The following is a 17,012-nucleotide window of genomic DNA, read 5'->3' as shown; positions in this document are numbered from 1 at the left end:
CCAAGCACCTTAAAACTGTGTATGCCCTATAATGTTAGCCATTTCAGCCCTGGGAAAAAGCCTCTGACTATCCACACAATCAATGCTTCTCATTACCTTATACAGCTCTATCAGGTCACTTCTCATCTGGCATTCCAAGGAGAAAAGGCCACTCATTCAGTTTCAAATTGTTTCACTTCTGCTTTTAATTGTTGTTTTTAAATTAATTGTTATCTTGACAACCTTGTCACTCTTACTCTATTCTTTCCATTTGCATCCCCAACCCTTCACAACATTAAAATTCAATTTGCAGATGATCGAAATATCCCAACATATAAAATTTTTTTAAAAAATAAACTATTGGAACAAATCAACAGGTAAATCAGCATTTGTGGAGGAAAATGAATGGTCAATGCCTCCAGTACAGACCGTCATTCGAGACAAAACTTAGACTGTCTAGTGAAGGGTGAGACAAGGGTTGATGGGTAATAAAGCAGAATCAGATGGGTGGAGGGGGGCAAAGGGGAAAATGATGGACAATTTGAGCCAGGTAGGAGAGGGGAGATAAAGGAGTAAGAGCTACTAGGTGATAGGTAGAACCATACTGGGGGGGTTGGGGGAGTCAAAGGAAAGGTGAGCCGAGGGATAAAAAAAAAGTGTCCTCTGAATCCTTGCCAGTATAATCACATTCTATCAGAGTTGTACAGCACAGAAACAGGCACTTAACCCAATTGGTCCATGCTGACTGTGATGCCCAACCATGCTGACCATGCTTCTCGATGCCTTTTCTTCCAATTACCTGGTCAAATGCCTTTTAAACATGAATTGTATCTACCTCATTCCATATAACCTCCAAGCAGAGTGAAAATATGCCCTCAGATCACCTTTAAACTTTTCCCCTCTCACCTTAAACCTATGCTCTCTGGTATTAGACTCCCCTGGCCAAGGAAAAAGATTGCCTATCTAACCATCTATGCCTCTTTTGGGTTATACCTCATCTTCTTCCTTGTCTCCCACTAGTCTCTTTTCTCCAGGAGGAATATACTACTGGTCCATACAATCTCTCCTTGTAAATAAGGCCCTCCATTCCAGGCAACATCATGGTGAATTTCACCTATAGACTTTCTAGTGCTGTACTTTCTACCACGTTTGTTCTGTAATGTAGCATGCAGCCTTCCAATGTTTTGTACAGCTATGTGACATGCCAGCTCTGATGCAGTAATACAATGAAATTGCGGAATAAATTTTCAACTTTAGAAATCATTGTCGTGATTACATACTACTTTGTACGTAATCATAATGAATATGATTTATAAAATTGAAACTTTATTGCACAATTTCATCTTATTATTGATCATGGAATGCATCAACACCTAATTTACTTTATCCATTGCTACCAGATTCTGTTCATCGGCAATTAAGTACATATTTTCCATAGACAGCATAAGAAATATCTTTGGGGTGCAAAGTAGTGGATGACTTATGAAAGTAATGACCAAGGCTTCTGGTTCCATCACCTACATTCAAGTACCACCTCTCATTCAGTTAAAAACATTTCAATATCCACACCAGAAAACTCACAGAAATAAAATTTGTGTAAAGATTTACACAAACGTTTACAAAAAAATTCAGTGTATTTTTCCAATCATTCAAAGAATTAGGAGAAAGGGAACATCAATCTGGCTAGCAACTGGAGGATGATGGAATTAAGAGGTGCTGCAAAATCTCTAGCAAAAGGGTTTCAGCAAGGGGTAAGGGATGTAGGAGGCTGAGTTTTAAGCCATAAAGAGACAATTATAAATGTGAGATTTTAATTTTGTTGTACTGGAACCTATATAGGTCAACGAGATAAGGGCTGAGTGGTGGGCAGCACATGACCTACATAAATTATCCTTATTATCTGTCAAAAGTAATTAATGGTATTCGGGCATTGGGTCATCTCTAAAAAGTTAAAAATAGATATGCAAGTCCTCTCTTTTCATGCAAGTACTTGTAGGGGAAACAACATCATTTGCAGCTGACAAATGTTATGAAGGTTTTTAAACGAATTAGGGGAAAATGGTACACTGAGTAGGCAAATGTAGATTCAATAATACTAACAATTTGAAGCAATGTGGTTAGGTATACAGGTATAAAGTGGGTCAAATTCAAATAAGTCTAATCAAAATTACCTCAAATCCTAGGTTTATAAATGGGAATAATAAAGACCAACAGACAATACTGTAAATAGCAAATATTATTTTCTAAAGTCAACTTAAATCTTTTTCCCTAAAGGCTACAACTAGTTGAGTTTTGGTAGTCTATTTTAGAAAAGATGGAAAAGGCCACAGATTTATTATTTGAGATTTATTTTAAAATTTAGTTGCATGACCTTTCATTAATAAATGTTCAAAATTTCAAATTGGTTTTGCTACCAATATAACTATCGAGAGTTTCAATAACTAATTGAATAATAGTCACAGTATTAAAATAGGTCATTTGGCCCATCAATTCCAACCTTTTAACTCCCACCTACAACCCACATTGAAAAGTTCTTCCCACATTCTCAACAGCTGGCCCCAGATTCTACCACTTACCTACACACTAGGGGCAACCTACAGTAGCCAATTAATTTACCAACCCATACATCCCTGTGATGTGGGAGGAAACTTCAGCACCAAGAAGAAAGAAACCCATGCAATCAAAAGAAACAAATATACAAACTGCACACAGATGGCACTGGAGATCAAGATCAAATCCAGATCACTGAGAGTGACAGACAGCAGCAGGTCTATTAGCTGTACCATGATAAACATCCACTACCTTCCCCTCCCCAACCCATCCAGGTATAAAATTTAATCAAAAACAATGGAATAAACAGGGTCATAGCCTGAGGAACAACAGGCATGGAACTGAGAATCAGAATTAAGAAAATCTTCACCAGAGAGCAATGAACATGTGGAATTTTCTACAAGATATGCATTTCTTAATGCCAAAGGGATGACAGCAGGAATTCTGTTATAATTTACTACTCCACTGAATGGAGCAGTTTAACACTGCAAGACTGCTTACTCCTCTTGTTCCTATTATCTATGTTTCTGTGACACCATTTTGGAAATTGTGGTACAGACAAACTACGTCACATTTTTCAATGGAAATTGATAAAATTCATAACTCTAAATAATATTCTAAAGGATTATGTAGTAGGTTAAAAATGCCACTGGTATGGTATTTGAAAACATCTATTTCTGTATAGTATCAGAAAGATAATCACAAGAATTTCCGACCTTTCTAAAACCATGCAAAAATATTGTATACAAAACTAGATATAATTTGATTCCCTGTACTCTACCCAAATTTCCTTCTTTGAAATAAAAACAGTATCAAAGGTACCAGCCAGTCAAACAATATCTGTGGGGGAGAGAGGAGGAAATGTCAATGTTTTAACGTAAGTTCAGCTTTACACCTGAAAGGTCGACAATTCCTCCCACCACCACAGATGCTGCTTGATCTGAGTTGCTGCAGATTTTTTTCCTACAGATTCCAGCATATTCTATCCTTCTTTAATATGTTTTCACCAAGTGTCAAATTATTGATGTGAATTCAGTAACATCGCAATTCCCCATTCTTTTCCTCTAGCGCACACAATAACAGTACAAGAAACCTATAACTTCTCATTCATGAAACATCCAATCCAGTTTATTTGCTGGACTAAATTAACGTGGGTGAAAGAAAAATATTGTTGACGTCAAATCATGAATTTCAAGTTCAAGTGTGAGGCAAACAGAAGAGTTTGCACACGATGAAACCATCAGAGCATTTGATAACTCCACGCCACACTCCTTCACTGAAAACAACAGAACCTCTCTCCGCAATACCCAATTTGGAAATCAAAAATTAATTTCAAACCACAGAATGAGAAGCTTTAAATCCTTCTAAGTTTCTGCATACACAATAAAGAACCGACAGCAGGATTCTGGCATTCCCCAGCTAAAGGTCAAGGCAGGAATCATATACAATTCACCAGTTCCTTCAGCCACCTATATGACCCGATTCCGAGGCTTCACTTGAGGCCTAGTACAAAACCAACCAGGAGACAGAGAGACAGAAGCACAAACCCCTCCCTCCGACTCAAACCAACGAAAAGAAAACATGGGAACCATTTTACAAACATAACGGTAACTCACCGGGCTCGGCTGCTGAATACATGATCGGTTTGGCCGGGATTGAGTCAGCTGGAAACTGGAGGCGAAGCGAGGATGGAAAATTATATTACCGAGAGGAGCAAAAGACGCATGAGAAAAACACGGGGGGAAAGAAAGAAAAAAGAGGAAACATTAATAATCCCCGACGGGAAAACAAGTAGAAAGATCCGGGGGAGAAAAGGAGAGGGGCAGGGACAGAGACAGACAGCCCAACACTGGGTACTCGCCGCTCGCTGGCCGATCACTCCACGCACAGGCGAGAGGGCGGGCCCGAGCCTCGACGTCATCGCGACGGACGCTCCTCGCGCCTCCAGAGCGCGCGCCCGCCACTCGCTCCAGGCGAGAGCGCCAAACCGAGGAGCGGCGTCCGCGAAGTGGTGGGGAATGCGCGTGCGTTGTAGGACGGGAAGAAAAGGGAGCAGAGGTGGAGAAAGTCAGTGCCCCGTAAGGGAAGAAATTATCTACGCATGCGTAGCGGGGGCAAAGGCGAAAGTAAAGATTTACGCATGCGTGATGGGAGACTCAGGGGAAAGATTTTCGTTATAGGTGACGGTTGGAGGAGGTTTATCTGTTTGTGCTCAGTGCAAAGTAAGAACCTGGCAGGTAGAATTAAACGGATATGCGCTGTCGATCTTTAGCAAATACGCCCTGGAAGTTAAGAATGAATGAGAAGCAAAAAAAAATTAACTAAAAGTACAGTAGTGGAGAAATTAACTGGGCTGAAAGTTGATGGAGTGGATGTGGTTTTGAATTTGAATTATAGAACACATAGTCCTTTCATAGATTCTAGAATTGTTCCCACACACTGGAAAGTACCAAAAAGAAAGGAAGTAGGAAGTGGAGAGAAAGTGGGAAACTGCAGATCATCTAGACTCACAAGAACAGAAGTAAACTACAGGAATTGAGGGATATGGTTCGTCTGCAGGCAGAAGAGTTTTAATGGTACCAATGTATAACATTTATAAATTCAAACTTGAAGCTGAGAAACTTACTTATTTGATTTTCAACATCCTAGTTCATTAATTCCTTGCCACTTACTTGCCATCTGTTCCATATTTAAACCCAAATCGTTAATCGTGCACTTTTCATGTCAACAAAAGTAAAACGTAAAGAGAATAAATTAAACTCATGCATAATTATCCATAACTTTTGTCTAATTAAGACAAATCTGTTTGAGGTTTAATTATACTGGCTGAGTGCCTGGCCATAATAACTGATATCATTTTGTATCTGAATTAGAAGGAAGTATTCAACGAAGTTCCTGTTTACTATTTTTGTTGCTGTGAGTGTATGTGCATCTGGGAGTGTCAGTTCATAGTGGAAAGAAATATACATGAGAGGATGATGGATGTAAGAATGTAAATCTTAACTGTATAAGATGATGAGAGACATTGATCATGTGAATAGTCAAGAGTTTTTTTCCTAGGGTTGAAATGGCTTGCATAAGAGGGCACAGTTTTAAGGTGCTTGGAGAGGAGATGTCATGGGTAAGTTTTTTACGCAGAGAGTGCGTGGAATGGACTGCTGGCAACAGTGGTGGAGGCGGATACAATAGGGTCTTTTACGAGACTCCTGGACAGGTACATGGAGCTCAGAAAAATAGAGGGCTGTGGGTAACCCTAGGTAATTTCTAAGGTAAGGACATGTTTGGCACAGCTTTCTGGACCGAAGGGCCTGTATTGTGCTGTAGGTTTTCTATGCTTCCTTGGTACATTTGGCATGCATACAGTCTTGTTCCTGGACTGTACTGTTGCAATATCTTAATTCTCATTTTCAAATTTAACTCAGGTTTATACGGGCTCTCAAAGCAATTCCAACAGCTCCATTCACCTCAGTTATTTTCCTTGTAACCATGTCCATCATATCCATCCTTTTCACCTGTCACCTCCCCACTTACGTAAGAGGTAATTAGCTCACCAATCAAAGTGTTTCTGCAGAGTGAGGGGAAAATAGAATACATGGTGAAATCCACGCTGAAATAAACTTCAACATCTTTGCAGCAGGGTTTGCCTGTTGAAAGGATTTAATTGGGGAATGGGACACAGCATCAATGTCCATTTAGTGAGAAAGTGCAATCAAATATAGATGGAAACAATGTGAGTCCATTAGATATCGAGGGCATGCATGTTATACATGCACTTACTTTTGCAAGAACAGCTGAATATTAAGGAAATTTAGCTGGAAGTGTTGATCAGCACATGAGAAAATCTTGTCATGCAGTTAGAGATTGGAAGGTATGACATTGTGGGCATCACTGAGTCATGGTTGAAAGAAGATTATAGCTGGAGCTTAACATCCAAGGATAAGTATTGTATCAAAAGGAAAGTTGGGGGTGGTTCTCTTGGTAAAAAATGAAATCAAATTCTTAGAAAGAGATGACATAGGATCTGATCATGTAGAGTTAAGAAACTGTAAGGGTAAAAAGACCTTGATGGGAGTTACAGTATATACAGGCTGCCAAACAGTAACCAGGATGTGGCTACAAATTACAATAGGAGATAGAAAGCGCATATCAAAAAGGCAATGCCACACTAATAGTGGGGGATTTCAATATGCAGGTAGATAGGGAGCATCTGGTTGGTGCTGAATCCTGAGAGAGAGAGAATTTGTAGAATGCCAATGTGATGGCTTTTTTTTAGAGCAGCTTATGGTAGAGCCCACTAGGGAAAAGGATAATCTGGATTGGGTGTTGTGTAATGAACCAGATTTAATTAGGGATCTTAAGGTAAAGGAACTCTTAGGAAGTAGTGATCATAATATGAGACAATTTGCCCTGCTGTTTGAGAGGGAGAAGCTAAAGTCAGATGTATCATTATTACAGTGGAATAAAGGGAAATTACAGAGGTATGAGAGAGGAGCTGGCCAAAGTTGATTGGAAGGGCTCACTAGGCGAAATGATGGTAGAACAGGAATGGGTAGAATTCTGGGAGAAATTTGGAAAATGCAGTGTAGATACATCCCAAAGAATTATTCTAAAGGCAGGATGACACAATTGTGGTCGTCCAGGGAAGTCAAAAACAACACTAAGGCAAAACAGAGGACATATAATAGAGCAAAATTAGTGGGAAGATAAGAGGTATTGGGAAGCTTTTAAAATCCAACAGAAGGCAACTAAAAGAGCCATAAGGATTGAAAAGATGAGATATAAAGGTAAGCTAACCAATAATATCTAAAGGGATACCAACATTTTTTGCAGATATATAGAGAGTAAATGAGAGGTGAGAGTAGATATTGGACCACTAGAAAATTATGCTGGAGAGGTAGTAATAGGGGAAAAGGAGATTCCTCATGAATAAATGAAGTATTTTGCATTTATCTTCACAGACACTAGCTGAATGGCAGAAGTTCGAGAGTGTCCGGGGGAAGAAGTGAGTGTAGTTGCTATTACTAGGAAGAAGATACTTGGGAAGCTTAAATGTCTGAAGATAGATAAGTCATCTGGACCAGATGGACTACACCCCAGAACTAGGAAGAAGATACTTGGGAAGCTTAAATGTCTGAAGATAGATAAGTCATCTGGACCAGATGGACTACACCCCAGAGTTCTGAAAGAGGAAGCTAAAAAAATTGTGATGGTATTTGTAATGATCTTTCAAGATTGGAGGAAGCCTGAAGAAAGGAAATTATAGGCCATTAAGTGTGACCTCAGTGGTTGGGAAGATGTTAGAGTTGATTGTTAAGGATGAAGTCTCAGGGTCCTTGCAGGCATATAATACAATATATTGTTGCAGGCCAAAGTCAGCTAGACAAATCTATTGGAATTCTTTGAGAAAAAAAAACAAGTTGGATAGACAAAGGAGAATCAGTGGATGTTGTGTACTTTAATTTTCAGAAAACCTTTGACAAGATGCCACAGATTAGTCTGCTTAACAGATAAGAACCCATGATATTATAGGGAAGATACTAGCATGGAGGATTGGCTGATTGGTAGAGGCAGAGTGGGAACAGAGGGAGACTTTTCTGTTAGCCGCTGGTGACAAATGGTGATCTTCAGGGGCCGATGTTGGGACCATTTCTTTATATGTAATATGTCAATGATTTGGATGACAAAACTGTTTACTTTGCGGCCAGATTTGTGGACAATCTGAGGACAGATGGAGGGCCAGGTAGTGTTGAGGAAGCAAGGAATCTGCAGAAGGACTTGGATTAGGTAAATGGGCAAAGGAGTGGCAGAACGAATACAGTTTCAGGAAGAGAATGGTTATGCACTTTGATACAAGGAACAAAAGCATAAACTATTTTTTAAACAGGCAGAAATTTCAAAAATCTGAGCTGCAAAGAGACTTGGGTGTCCTCATGCAGGATTCCATGAAGGTTAACTTGTCGGATGAACTAGTGGTGAGGAAGGCAAATGCACTGTTAGCATTCATTGCAAGAGGACTAGAATATAAAAGTAAGAATGTAATGCTGAGGCTTTATAAGATACTGGTGATGCCTCACTTGGGAGTATAGTGAGCTGTTTTGAACCCCCTCTGTAAGAAAGGATGTTCTGATATTGGAGAGGGTTCACAAGAATGAAAAGGTCACGAGGATCTAAAACAATGTTGTTGCTGTCACAAAGGCATATGGCTGAAAGAAAGGCAGGACAGGAAATTCCATATTCCTGGAACTAGAATCTTTAGACATGATTGGGAGGTAAAAGTGAAAGTGGCATTGCAGTGTTGTTTAAGGATTCCATTACCATAGTAATGAGGTAAAATATCCAAGAAGACTTAAAATGAAGCCGTGTGGATAGAGTTAGGAATGAAAAATAGTTTGGATATATATTACAGGCTTCCTAACAACCAGCAGAAATAGAGGAGCAAATACATGGACGCAGTCATGGCATGAAGGGATACGGGGAGAAGGCAGGAGATTGGGGCGGAGAGGAAAATTGGATCAACCATGGTGAAATGGTGAAGTAGACTCGATGGGCCAAATGGCCTAATTCTGCTTCTATATCTTATGGTCTCAAAGGACTTTCCAGAATAATAGAATTATAGTAGTAGGGAATTGTATCATCCTCAATATGTGTGATGAGGGTTATTGGAATTATAAAGGGTATCCAGGAGTCATTTTTGAGCCAGAATGTACAAAGTATTCCTAGAGAAATGACAGTTGGGAATGTAGCCAGGCTGATGGTATCATGGCAAGAGCATTTTGACCAGAGTCACCACAGCTCTTAAGTTTAAATGTAGTCATGCATGGTCTGGAAATTAAGGTCCTAGAATGTTCTTGGGGAGTGGAATGGGAGCCAAATTCATCCAAAGTGGTCTGGGAACTGCTGCTTGCAGGTAGGTCTACAGCACACAAGTGGGAGAATTTCTAAAGTGAAGTAATGAGAGTTCAAGTCTGTATGATTTCCACGAGAGTAAAAAGTGCACAGCACAAGTACAAAAGAAAATATAAATGTCAAAGAAATCTGAGGACTGGATAAAGAAATGATAGCAAGCAAATAGCAGCTATTCAGAATTATATTCAGAAGAGGTTTTGGGAATATAGAAAGAATAGGGAAACACTTAGAGATTAGGAGGACAAAGAGCAAGTACAAAATATCACAGGTGATAAGATTAATATAAGATCCCAAACCATTTTTTAAATTATATTCTGAACTAGAGGGTAACTAGGGAAAGAGTAGGCATTTTAGGGACCAAACTTGCTGACTATGTGCAGAACCAAAGGACTTAGATGAGGTCTTAAATTAATTCTTCTCATCTGGCTTCACGAAGAAGACATTGTAATTGAAGAATTTAGAAGGGAGTGCAGGTAGATCTGAGAACATGTTATGAAGAAGGAAGCATTGGATGTCTTAGTCCACTTAAAGGCTGATAAATCCATGATGGTGCTGAGCTGCCACCTCCATTGAGTCATGGCTCTGATATAGCAGTTTTAAAATTGTTTTTCAGATTTGTAAGGGTGGTTTTGGGGACAGACTGGGGAGTTAAGGATGTGGGACACCTGTGGTCAGATGTAAGGCAAACAGAAACTGGAAGGGGGGCCCCATTCCCACCCCTGGATCAGCAAGTTGTTGGCAGGTTCCAGAGTCAGAATTCCAGACAGGCAGGAGGAACAAGTTCCAATGGCACCTTGGGTTTGCAAATCATGAGACTAGGGTTCGAGACCTAGTGTTCGGTGATCGGCAGCTCACCTGTGGTTGAATCAATGTCTGGAAGACAGGGCGCATTGGTCAGAGCTGAGTAGGCAAATCTCTAACTGTCTTTTGGGGAAATTGAAGCCCATTATCTGCAAGTCTGAGTTTGCTGGAGGCTGGATGACTGTCTTGAGTTTAAATGAATCTGTGCATGTAAGGGAGAAACAAGGCATCTTTTGCCATTGTTGCTTTGCTGCTTATTGTTCTGTGTTGTTCTGCTGAGCATTGTGGGCATTCTACATTGGTGAAGGAACATTTGGCGACATTTGCTGGCTACCGCAGCATACCCTTGGGTGTGTCGGTTGTTAATATAAATGACACATTTCACTGCAACACACATAAAATGATGGAGGAATTCAGCAGGCTAGGCAGCATAGCGCCTGACATAAGATGTGATGAAAACATATTCCCAGGAAGGAAACGTGGCTGTGGTGGCAGGATGTGGTCGAGAAGTCAGGGCAGCAGAGATCATAGGGGCAGAGCAGTGAGAAAGGGTTTTCCTGAATTCCTCTCGAAGGAAAGATTTCAACTTCTTCGGGGCAGGGATCCCTGGAAGAAACTTGGCAGTGTATTAGTAGAATCACAAACTTGATAAAATCTGCAGATGTTGGAAAGCCAAGCAACACACAAAAGGCTGGAGGAACTGCATTTGCTTGGATTTTACAGCATCTGCAGACTTTCTTGTGTTTGTGACACATTTCACTAGCTTAGATGTACACGTGAAAAATAAACTTGAATCCAGAATCCCCAGGGCCTGATGGCTACCATGTAAGGCACAGGAAGATATTGCTGGGCCATGACAGAAATTTTTTATATTACCTTTGCTTGCTACACATGACTGGAGGACATTAAGTTTTATTTCCTATATTAAGAAGTACTGTGAGTCAAATGTCATAGATCATAAAACCATAAATTTCACTTCTTTTGTGACTTTTAAGTCTGTTTTTCATCTTGAATATGATTCTGGAACTGCTGGAGCCTGTGATTTGCAATTTGGAGATCGTTTGGGTGTTTCAGTGCTCTGAGTCTCTGAGAGGACTTTAGGAGGCAGAGGCAGCGTGCATGAACCTAGAGGGAGATTGAAATACTGAGGCAATGTGGAACGTAAATGCAGACTTTCTGCATTTTGATTGCTGGTGGGATCGCTCTGCTAGAGGAAAGACTGCCTTTTGATCGCTGATGGGATTGCTTTGCTATGGAGAGGGAAAGGCCTGTCGCTAGGCCCAGAGAATGTTACCCAGGTTTTCTGTGCTTTGGATATGGACTTGGGCTGTAGAATTTTTTTCAGTATCATAGGTTTTTATATTCTTTGTTTTTCACCTGTTCTTTCCAGTGTTCTTGTGTGTGTGGATGGGGAATTTGGGCGTTGATATGACTGTTTCATTTTTGTTTGTTCTTTGTGTGGGGAGGAGGGACTTGGGGGTTGAAGATTGTGCAGCTGTTCCTTCTTGGTTTTGTGGCTATCTGGAGAATCATTTGAGTTGTATACTTTGATAATAAATAGTCCTTTGAAATATATTGAAATAAATTGTGTGGTTGATGCAGCCTGCATGGACTTCAGTGAGGGCCTTGCCAAGGTCTCACATGGGAGCCTGGTCCAAAATGTTTGAGCACAGGGATCCAGGACAAGTTGGAAAATTGGATCCAAAATTGTCCTGGTAATAGGGAACAGATAGGAGAGGGTTGCTTTTGTGACTGGAAGCCTGTAACTGGTGGTAACTGTATTCCAAGGATCAGTGCTGGTCCCCTTACTGATTGTTATATGCATTACCTATTTGCATGTAAGTGTAGGAGGCATCATTAGTAGGTTTGCAGGTGACATGAAAATTGGTCATGTCGGTGGTGAGGAGGATCATCGTAGGCTACAAGATGATGTTGATCAGTTATTAAAATGGGTGTATGGAATCTAATCCTAATAAAAGCAAGGTAATGCATTTTGGGAGGACTAATAAGGTCAGAACATTTACAATGAATGGTGCAGCCTTTGAGATCATTAAGGATCAGAGGAACCTCGGTGTACATATCCAAGTGCAGAGATAGCTAAGGTTGTAAAGAAGCCAATGGAATACTTGACACTTTAGCTGAGGCATAGAATACAAAAACTGATCAGTTATGATACTGCTTTATAAAGTATTGGTTAAGCCACAGCTGGAGTTCAGCATACAGTTTGGATTGCCACACCTATACTCATGTCATTCTACAGACAATTTGCATCACTGCTTGGTATGGAAACCACTGCAGTGGACAGGAAGGCTCTACAACAAGTAATCAAAACTACACAACATATCACTGCCACCAGACTACCCATCTTCAAGGACACTTACACAGATAGGTGCCAGGAAAGGAACAACAGCATCATCAAAGTTGTGGACTGTTTGCCCCACTCGCATTGGGAAGGAGGCAACATTGTAACTACGCCAGGACCACCAGACTCAAAAACAGTCACTGTACTTTCCCCACGCAGTAAAACTGACCAACACCTCCACCCACTAACTCAACCACTATTTTATTATTTCCTGTCACTTTACGTACAGCCTAGCATCACTTTATGGACATAACAATCAATCAATTTATAGAAGCTGTCTTATGTATCAATATTTATTGAGGTTTTTAAATTATTACTGTGTCCTTTATCTTTTGAGTCTTTTTACACTGCATCAGATCCAGAGTAACAATTATTTCAATTTCCATTGATACTTATGTACAGGAAATTACATTTGACAATCTTCAATGTTGAAAGCATTTATTGATTGACATAGAGTCAACATGGCTTTATGAAAGAAATCATGTTTAACAAATTATTGAGAGATTTTTGAGGTTGTAATAAGCAGAATAGATAAAGAGTGAACCATTTGATTTTGTAAATTTGGTCGTTAAGAGCCCTTAGATAAGATGCCACACAACATTTGATCATTTGGCATTGGGTATGAGTTGAGGCTGCAATGATGAACAGAAAACAGAAGAAAGGAATAACTGGGTAATTTCTGTGTTGGGAAACTTTTGATTGGTGAGGTGAGTTAGGAATAAGCTCCATCACAACTTCACAGCTGTTTTCTGTTATGCTTTGTAACTTCAAAATATTAAACTAATTCAAAGAACGATGTAGGAGCCCGAAATGTGAGTCTGACTTCATGTTTACTCGTGCACTTATCACGTAGTAGCGTGATGACATATGCAATTCATGTGTTTATACAGCCCTATCCTCATTATATGTGTCTTCAGACTATGCAGATCCAGTTATGCAAGGAACCTATTTCTACCAACGTCTCCTCATGCGCGTCTAAAACTCACAGTTATGAGAGGAGCACTGCTTTCCCACCAATACAAGTCACTGCATCCCACCAATGCACATCTCTCAGTCTCATTTCCACCAATCTTGCATTGGTTTTGGCAACTTATGGATGTGTGATCTTGAGCTCTTAAACTTTTGTTGTTTTTACCTTCGCTACAGTGATTTTGTGCTTGATGTATTTAACTATGCCTCCTAAGTGTCCGATATCAAGTCCTGGGCCATCAGCCAAGCGGCAGAGAACCACTTGAAAAAAAGTTGGAAATTATAAACAGGGTGGTGTCAAACAAGACTGGGCTTTTTTGGAAGCGTATGCTGAAACGCACTTACATAAGTAAGGATGAAAAAACTGCAACAGGTTTCAAGGCAGCAAAGAATAGATTGACTTTGTTTATGTGTTCCAATGCAGAATGAGATTGTAAGATAAAGCCTCTCTTAGTTTATCATTCACTAAACCCCCATGCTCTTAAGGGTTTGAGTAAGAAGACGCTTCCTGTCCACTGGGCAACTAACAAGAAAACATGGGTTGCTTTGAAGATTGGTTTGTTGTTTTGCTGTTGAGGCTGACCACTACCTCTGGGAACAGAATCTTTTGTTGCTTGACAATGCGCCAGCCCATCCTAAACATTTGGATAGCATTCATCCTAACATAACAGTGTGTTTCCTGCTGCCTAACACAACATCGCTGATTCAACCACTCAACCAAGGTGTGAAATCCACATTCCAGACATATTTTTTACGGCCAACTATCTCTCAGATGCTGCAAGCAACAGATGATTTTGAAAATCCCTGGAGTTTACCAAGGGTGAGGGAATGGTGAAAGTCTTTCAACATCTGACATGCCATCAACAACATTGATAAATCCTGGAAAGAGGTCAGGCCTGTGAGAGTTCTGTGAGTCTTTCTTCACCCCCTTGCTGTCCTTGATGTTCCTGATGACACACAACCCTCCACCTCATCCATGTAAAGCTGCCCAACACCACAACACCACTCATCTCCTGAAGCCACTGTTGGTGAGTACTGTACACCCTAGTATGTTAACTTTCTATGATTTATTACATTGAATATTACCTTAAATTGATGAAATATAATACAAATGTTGCCTTCTGGTACAGCTTTTGTCTTTTGACTGCAAGGAACATATCCCCCGCATATAATTAGGATAGATAGGGCTGTACATGTAATCCATAATGAATTATTTAAATGAATGCTTAATTAACCAATATATAAAAGATTACTGAAATTTTACTGAAATATTAAATACACATTCTTCTATGCTTAGCTATAAACTTCAATTCAATAGACAATGCATCTCAACTAGATACACAGTATACTATACAATAGAACTATTATATACAGACATAGACAGCATAATATATTTTTTATTGTCCCATTCTGGCCTAAAGATTTAATTGTTATAGAGGCTTTCTTACTCTTGTGGAATAATGTCTTTCCTGACGAGGGGGATGAGGGGTGTGGTGTTGGAAGTCTTTTCTTTTTTCCTCTTTCTTCTTTTAGTTTGTGCATCTTGATTTTGGGAAGAAGCATTTAGCTGCCCGGAGTATTCTCTTTATTAATCCCTCTATTGCTTCCTTTATGATCGGATCTCTCCTCTTGGTTGCCTCATCACCTGACAAATCCTCTGTTTTCCTATCTCCAATGACCCCTTTCTTTTTGGCCTTTCATTCATCCAGCTGGGCTTTGGTCTTTGAATCTATTTTTACAAGCAGCTTTTTGTCTTTCAATTGAAGTTTATGCAATAATATTAATACATGCAGAGTAGATTCTGGTTCTTTATACTCACAAAAGCCGAATGCTTGCAACTTCCCTGAAGCTCCTTGAACTTCCTTCCTCCTTAAAGCCAAGCCACAATTCACAAGTAACTGCCTGATTAACATATCAGAAGCTTTCTCACTACAAAAACTGTTGTAGTCAAACCACTGATTTCTTCACTTTCACAATTCCTCTGAGCAGCATGCTCCTTCCTTGGTCGAATATGCTTTCCAGTAAGAGACACAGAGCTGACATTAACACCTGTTTTGCCCTCTCTTTGGAGAATGTTCATGTATACAATATACATCCCGAAATTCTTTTTCTTCGCAGACATCATGAAAGCAGAGGAGTGCCCCAGAGAATGAATGACAGTTAAAATGTTAGAACCTCAAATACCCCCCAACCCTCCCTCCCATGCACAAACAGCAACAAGACAATGACCTCCCCCCCCACTCTCACCAGCAAAAAAAGCATCAGAACCTTCCACTGAGCACTCAAGCTTCAGTAAAGAAACAGACTCTTATCCCAAAATCTACTTGTTCACCCAATAATTTGACATGCCACAGGCTCTCTCCCTTCCTAATAAGGGAAAAAGAGGTGTCTCCATTTCACAGCACAAGGGGACACATAACAAACATCTCGCTGATTTATGATGTTAAAAGTCTGCTGTGTCGCTTTTTCCGAGCTCTGCGCCTGGAGAGTCAGCACTCTCTGGGCAAACAACCCCTGGCAGCTAACTCGCTGTTCCCAATGTTCTGTGTTCTCCCATGACACATCTGACAGGGGCACTGGCCTAGAATCAGCATGTTCCCAGAACCATGAAATCCCGGAATCCTGAAAGCATGCTTGTCTTCCAGCCTGCATCCTTGGATATCAAAAAGCGGCTGGTTGCGAGGTCTTGAGAGCGGATCCCATTCCCGCAAAGTACCGAATTCAGAGTGTAATTCCAGGTCAGGATCATCAAAAAAAATCCCCTACCTCCTGAAAAGGAAAAGATGAGATATCAAAGATAGACATTGTGAAAGAATCTCCAATCAAGTTGTAGTTGTCTCAGCCAATCACACCACCACAATGCTGTTCCTTCTGTTTTTACCACATATAAGCTCAATGTAGCTTGTTGGTTGTACTGTTACGAATGTCTCACAGGAGGTAACTGTTCTTCAGTATAAGTTCTTAGTTGGATATCTACAGGCTTCATTTTGGTATCTTTGAAATGCCGTTCAAACTCATTTTGTGGGATGACTGAAACATCTGAGCAAGTATGAGGAAATCTGTAGATGCTGGAGATTCAAGCAACACACACAAAAGTTGCTAGTGGAATGCAGCTGGTCAGGCAGCTTCTATAGGGAGAAGCGCTGTCGACGTTTTGGGCTGAGACCCTTCGTCAGGTCTAACTGAAAGGAAAGAGAGGAAATAGAAGGGAGAGGGGAAAATGTGAAATGACAGGAGAAGACTGGAGGGGGTGGGGTGAAGCTGAGAGCCGGAAAGGTGATTGGCAAAAGTGATACGGAGCTGGAGAAGGGAAAGGATCATGGGACAGGAGGCCTAGGGAGAAAGAAAGGGGGAGGGGAAAACCAGAGAGAGATGGAGAACAGGCAGAGTGATGGGCAGAAAGAGAGGAAAAAAAGGAGGAGGGAAAGCTAAATATATCAGGGAT

At 40.4% G+C, this 17,012-nt stretch overlaps 2 protein-coding genes across 2 annotated transcripts in view; one reads left to right on the top strand and one right to left on the bottom strand.

Moving 5' to 3' along the window:
- Positions 1 to 4,404, bottom strand: part of LOC132397297 (protein argonaute-2) — a 110,850-nt gene extending 106,446 nt beyond the window's left edge. Inside the window, exon 1 of the mRNA XM_059975889.1 lies at positions 4,146 to 4,404. Within this exon, the coding sequence (XP_059831872.1) occupies positions 4,146 to 4,167 (22 nt within the window). The 5' untranslated portion in view covers positions 4,168 to 4,404. The remainder of the gene's footprint in view (positions 1 to 4,145) is intronic.
- A 211-nt stretch (positions 4,405 to 4,615) lies between these two features.
- Positions 4,616 to 17,012, top strand: part of LOC132397303 (prostate stem cell antigen-like) — a 34,358-nt gene continuing 21,961 nt past the window's right edge. Inside the window, exon 1 of the mRNA XM_059975913.1 lies at positions 4,616 to 4,751. Coding sequence (XP_059831896.1) covers positions 4,631 to 4,751 — 121 coding nt within the window. The 5' untranslated portion in view covers positions 4,616 to 4,630. The remainder of the gene's footprint in view (positions 4,752 to 17,012) is intronic.

The sequence above is a fragment of the Hypanus sabinus genome, chromosome 1, assembly GCF_030144855.1.
Source record: "Hypanus sabinus isolate sHypSab1 chromosome 1, sHypSab1.hap1, whole genome shotgun sequence".
Classification (NCBI taxonomy): domain Eukaryota; kingdom Metazoa; phylum Chordata; class Chondrichthyes; order Myliobatiformes; family Dasyatidae; genus Hypanus; species Hypanus sabinus.
Note: the sequence above shows the minus strand (reverse complement) of the source record. Positions and strands in the feature narration are given on the sequence as shown.